Here is a 5715-nt window from a genome sequence, read left to right as displayed (position 1 = left end):
AAACTGGAGACAGGTTTTTGTTTTATTTTTGAGATGGTGTCTTGCTCTGTCCCCCAGGCTGGAGTGCAGTGGCACGATGTCAGCTCACTGCAGCCTCCGCCTCCCAAGTTCAAGCAATTCTCTGGCCTCAGCCTCCTGAGTAGCTGGGATTACAGGAGCCCACGCCCAGCTAATTTTTGTATTTTTAGTAGAGACAGGATTTCGCCATGTTGGCCAAGCTGGTCTTGAACTCCTGACCTCAGGCGGTCTGCCCGCCTCAGCCTCCCAAAGTGCTGGGATTGCAGGCGTGAGCCGCCGCGCCCGGCCAGAGAACACAAGTTTTAATTTCAGTCCAGTCCAGCTCATGAGGTCTTTCCTTTGATGGTCTGGGCTTTTGTGTGTCTGTAAAGAATCTTTGTCCACCCCATGCTCATGGAGATTTTCTCCCGTGTTTGTTACAGATGTCCCATAGTCTTAGTGTCTAGCTGTACAATTCACTTTTGGGGGTTAGTTTTTGTGTGTGTTGTGAGTTAACAGGTCAGGACATCCCCCTACATGTACAGCTGACCCTTTGTATCCGTTGGTTTTGAATCTCTGGATTCAACCAACCATGGATGGAAACTATTTGGAAAAATTACAGAAATCTGCCACCCCCCCAATATAGCAATTAAAAAATAATACAGTATAAGTATTTACACAACGTCTATTTGTTTTGTATTTTTGTAGAGATGGAGTCTTGCTATGCCGCCCAGCCTGGATTCAAACTTGTAGACTCAGGCGATCCTCCTGCCTCAGCCTCCTCGGGATCCTGGACTGCAGGCATGTGCCGCTGTGGCCGGCTACGGCAGCGTTTGTGCTGCGTTACCTGTCCTAAGTAGGGAGGGCTGGCGTTTGTGCCGCATTACCTGTCCTAAGTAGGGAGGGCCAGCTGCGGCAGCGTTTATGCCGCGTTACCTGTCCTAAGTAGGGAGGGCCAGCGTTTGTGCCGCGTTACCTGTCCTAAGTAGGGAGGGCCGGCGTTTGTGCCGCGTTACCTGTCCTAAGTAGGGAGGGCCGGCGTTTGTGCCGCGTTACCTGTCCTAAGGAGGGAGGGCCGGCGTTTGTGCTGCGTTACCTGTCCTAAGTAGGGAGGGCCGGCTGCAGCAGCGTTTGTGCTGTGTTATGTTTGATAAGTAGGCAAGAGATGACTTGTAGGGGTGGAGGTGTGTAGGTCGTACACAGCTAAACCATTTCACGTGAGAGTTGTGCATCCTTGAATCTTGCCGTCCCTGGGGTGTGCCGGAACCAGTCCTCTGTGGAGACTCAGGAATGACTGTACATTCAGCTGTTCTGATGCCTTTTGTTGAAAAGGCCCTTTTTCCTCATTTAATTACTTGGCATGTTGGACCTGAGACCATCTGGACTCTGTCTTCTGTGCTGTGCGTTGTTTTGTTTGTGTTCCCACCTCAGACTGCTGGATTCTTCCAGCCACATCCTGAGTCTCACAGTGAGTGGGGCCAGCTCACTAGCCCCCAGCTCTTCTGCTGCTAGGAGTCACTGTAAATTCACTCCGGAGTCACCTGGCACGTGGTTACACCTCAGTCTAGCCGATGCCATACGCCGTTCAGAAGCTTAAAATGCAATTTTTAATGAAATAAATCTTTTACGGTATGTTATGAAATCTTTTATTTACAATGTTTTAATAAAATAGAATCCAGACACCTGTTGAGCCCACAGTCACTCCAGCACCAGTGTGGAGACTCCGGGAGGCAGGGCCGAGAGACGAGGTGGGCCAGCTGCAGAGCGTGCTGTGTGGAGAAGATGCCTCGGAGCCGGCCCTGTGGAGAGCACCCGCCACAGCCACAGCACGCCACGGAGCCAGAGGCCTCCCGTGCCCACGGGGCGCACGCCCGCTTCACCCCACACCCAGGTACTCACACGCATCTCAGTCTGTTTGCTGCTGCTGTAACAAGAAGCTGCAGACTGGTGATTGACAAAGAACAGAGCTTATACGGCTCATGGCTCTGGAGACTGGGAAGTCCAAGAGCACAGCACCGGCATCTGGTGCTGGCCATCCCGGGGCGCAGGCGGAGCAAGCTGGAGAGAGAGTGGTGGAGAGAAACTCATCCTTGATCAGGAGCCCCGCCCTGCGATACAGCATTCCTCCCTCCCTGAGGGCTGGCCCTGCGGCCTCTTCACCCCTGAAAGGCCCCTCTTAATACCCTTACAATGGCCATATGTTTCCGTCTTAGGAACTTTGGGGATTCCTTCAAACCACCGCAGCATGAAACCCGTCCACCTTTATTCCCTTCCATTCCTTTTTAAGTAGTTACATATTTTTCACAGGGTTTGATTTTACTATGAAATTTCTCTTCTCTTTAAATTTATTTATTTGTTTGTGGAAGTCTCTAAAATGTCTTTGGAAAGAATACAGCACACTGAAATTTATAATCCATTCATGTTTTAGATTCAGGGTCGGTGAGTAGTCAGTTGCTTTTTCTTTGCACGTGTGTGTGGCTTCCTCCCTTTCTCCACCCTCGCCCCTCCCACTCACACACACACACTTTCTTTTAAGCGTATGGGCCCAGGTTATGGCAGTAGCTACATTTTGAAAACCAAGCTGAGAAAAGTTAACCGAGAGCATCACGTGCTTTCTTGTGATGCTCATCTATGTGGTGTGAGCATCAGGAAACCTCCCACCGTGAGCAGGCCAGGCGTGGTGGTTCACGCCTGTAATCTCAGCACTTTGGGAGGCCGAGGCAGGTGGAATCATTGGAGGTCAGGAGTTGGAGACCAGCCTGGCCAATATGGTGAAACCACATCTCTACTAAAAATACAAAAGTTAGCCGGGCATGGTGGCACATAGCTGTAATCCCAGCTACTCGGGAGGCTAAGGCATGAGAATCGCTTGAGCCTGGGAAGTGGAGGTTGCAGTGAGCCGAGATCCCACCACCACACTCCAGCCTCCGCTACACTCCAGCCTGGGCAACAGCAAGACTCCAACTCAAAAAAAAAAAAAAAAAAAAAAAGAAACCTCGTCTTGAGTGAGCCTAGCACCTTCTGGAAGCTTGCTTATGCCTAGCTGGTAAGAGACAGGGCAACTGGGTGGAGGGGGACCTAGCCAGGTTGTGTGTTGGCCACTGTGGGATGTGGTCGTGAGCTGACCCTGCACATTTTGTGCCTTCTCCTGCCTTCTCTGTCCTTCCCCAGACAAGCTGGCCCTTCCCTCGGCCTTGTGTGTCCGGGGGTTTAGTGATTGGCACGGTGCATGGGACCCACCACCTCGTGGACCGTCAGAACCTGTCACTTCACCTGCCATCAGAGATGGATGTGTGCTTAGACGTTGTCTGGAGCTCTTTGTTGACGTGTGTTGCACGCTGGTCATCCTGGGGTGAACACGCCAAGCTGTGGCAGTCCGTGTCTGCGTCATCCAGATGCCCCCAGAGTTTCCGTGTTAGCACGTGTGCCCGTGTGCCCTTTCCTCCTTCGGTGCCCACCCTCTGCATGTGTCTTTGTGCAAGTATGCATGTACATGTGTAAGTGTGCATGTGTGCCTGTATGCACATATACAAGGGAACACGCATGCCTTTCAAAAGTTACAGTGTTGAACCCTGCACCTGGAGAATTTGGCCTGACGTGGGCCCCGTCCTCTCTGTATTGCAGACTCTGTGGATACTGAGGACTCGGCCTCTTCTCAGAAGTTGGATTTGTCAGCAGAAATGGCGCCCAGTCCACTGCCTGCCCCCGGAATGTACAGGAAGCAAAGAATGCCTGGTGGAAGATTCCAGGCGTTTTCAGAACAGAAGTGTCTGGGCTGCCTGGAGGGGACTCATGGGTCCTGCGAGCCCGAGGAGAGCCTGAGCAGACAGAACAGCTCAGAAGGCAGGAGTGGGAGGACCTTATCTCAGCCGGAGGCCTTGGAGACTGAGGAGCAGAGGTCTGGGGGCGTGAACGATGCTGGAGAGGTAAGGGGAGGGCTGGGGAGTAGCAGGCCACTGCACACCTTCCTCATGTGGGGCTCGGTTTCAGCAGTGCCGTGACTTACGCCTATGACACTACTGCGTCCTAGAATAGAGGGAACCGTTACGTGTAGGTTTCCAGGGTGCTTGTTGCTGCGCCTTGTTGGATGTGTGCCTCTGTGCCGTGTACTGCTCCCGCGGTGCCTTTCTGAGTGGAAGCCCCGTGGCAGAGAGAGGGGACTCTGCCTTATGGTGTGTGGGACGTTTGTCCCCAGAGTCGGAATCGGGCATCTTGGCTGGCTTAGCCGTCGATGACCCTGTTGTGAGTGGGGAGGATCCTGGAGGCGGTTCTGATGAGAGACTGAGAGTCACTCTGCCATCAGGGTGGCCTAGAGGCCACGGGGACAACTGCCACAGGCCCAGTTGGAGCCATCGAGATGCATGGGCTGTGGACATGAGTGCAGACCACCCGGAGGAGAATGGACAGGGGCTGTTCACTTGGTGTTTGCCACTACGAGGGCCTTAAGACTCCCAGGCAGGCAAAAGGCCTGGAAAGTGTGGAATTGGGGGACCGGAGGGGAAGGCAGGGCTGGAGATGGAGGCGGCTCTCTAGCAGCTGCAGATGGGGGGGCCAGAGCTGGGTGGGGTGCCATTGACATCCCTGGCAGGTCCTGAGCTGGAAGGCAGGCAGATATGGGGGAGGTGGGTGGTCAGTCTCAGAGTTATGTCCGGCTGCTAGGCCATGGCTGGGGACAGCGTCTGGCACCGTGCAAGCCTGATTGTCGGTCATCCAGACCTCACTCACCCAGGTCCTGTCGGTCATCCAGACCTCACTCACCCAGGTCCTGTCCTGTCATCCAGACCTCACTCAGGCAGGTCCTGTCAGTCATCCAGACCTCACTCAGGCAGGTCCTGTCAGTCATCCAGACCTCACTCACCCAGGTCCTGTCCTGTCATCCAGACCTCACTCAGGCAGGTCCTGTCAGTCATCCAGAACTCACTCACCCAGGTCCTGTCCTGTCCTGTCATCCAGACCTCACTCACCCAGGTCCTGTCGGTCATCCAGACCTCACTCACCCAGGACCTGTCAGTCATCCAGACCTCACTCACCCAGGTCCCGTCAGTCATCCAGACCTCACTCACTCAGGTCCCGTCAGTCATCCAGACCTCACTCACCCAGGTCCTGTCCTGTCCTGTCATCCAGACCTCACTCACCCAGGTCCTGTCCTGTCCTGTCATCCAGACCTCACTCACCCAGGTCCTGTCAGTCATCCAGACCTCACTCACCCAGGTCCTGTAAGTCATCCACACCTCACTCACCCAGGTCCTGTCCTGTCCTGTCATCCAGACCTCACTCACCCAGGTCCTGTAAGTCATCCAGACCTCACTCAGGCAGGTCCTGTCAGTCATCCAGACCTCACACACCCAGGACCTGTCGGTCATCCAGACCTCACCCAGGTCCTGTCGGTCATCCAGACCTCACTCAGGCAGGTCCTGTCAGTCATCCAGACCTCACACACCCAGGACCTGTCGGTCATCCAGACCTCACCCAGGTCCCGTCAGTCATCCAGACCTCACTCACCCAGGTCCCGTCAGTCATCCAGACCTCACTCACCCAGGTCCCGTCAGTCATCCAGACCTCACTCACCCAGGTCCCGTCCTGTCCTGTCATCCAGACCTCACTCACCCAGGTCCCGTCAGTCATCCAGACCTCACTCACCCAGGTCCCGTCAGTCATCCCGACCTCACTCACCCAGGTCCTGTCAGTCATCCAGACCTCACTCACCCAGGTCCTGTC

The 5715-nt window shown here is 54.5% G+C and overlaps 1 protein-coding gene across 1 annotated transcript in view; it reads left to right on the top strand.

Annotated features, from left to right (window-relative positions):
- CEP72 (centrosomal protein 72) overlaps positions 1–5213 on the top strand; it is a gene marked incomplete at its 3' end in the record, with an annotated part of 34112 nt that extends 28899 nt beyond the window's left edge. Inside the window, exons 6-9 of the mRNA XM_017520502.2 lie at positions 3622–3942; positions 4193–4239; positions 4727–4798; positions 4879–5213. Of these exons, the coding sequence (XP_017375991.2) occupies positions 3622–3942; positions 4193–4239; positions 4727–4798; positions 4879–5213 (775 nt within the window). The remainder of the gene's footprint in view (positions 1–3621; positions 3943–4192; positions 4240–4726; positions 4799–4878) is intronic.
- Between the last annotated feature and the right edge of the window lie 502 nt (positions 5214–5715).

This window comes from Cebus imitator, unplaced genomic scaffold, assembly GCF_001604975.1.
Source record: "Cebus imitator isolate Cc_AM_T3 unplaced genomic scaffold, Cebus_imitator-1.0 Scaffold843, whole genome shotgun sequence".
Taxonomy (NCBI): Eukaryota; Metazoa; Chordata; class Mammalia; order Primates; family Cebidae; genus Cebus; species Cebus imitator.
The sequence above is the reverse complement of the archived record's forward strand: the minus strand, read 5'-3'. Positions and strand labels throughout refer to the sequence as shown.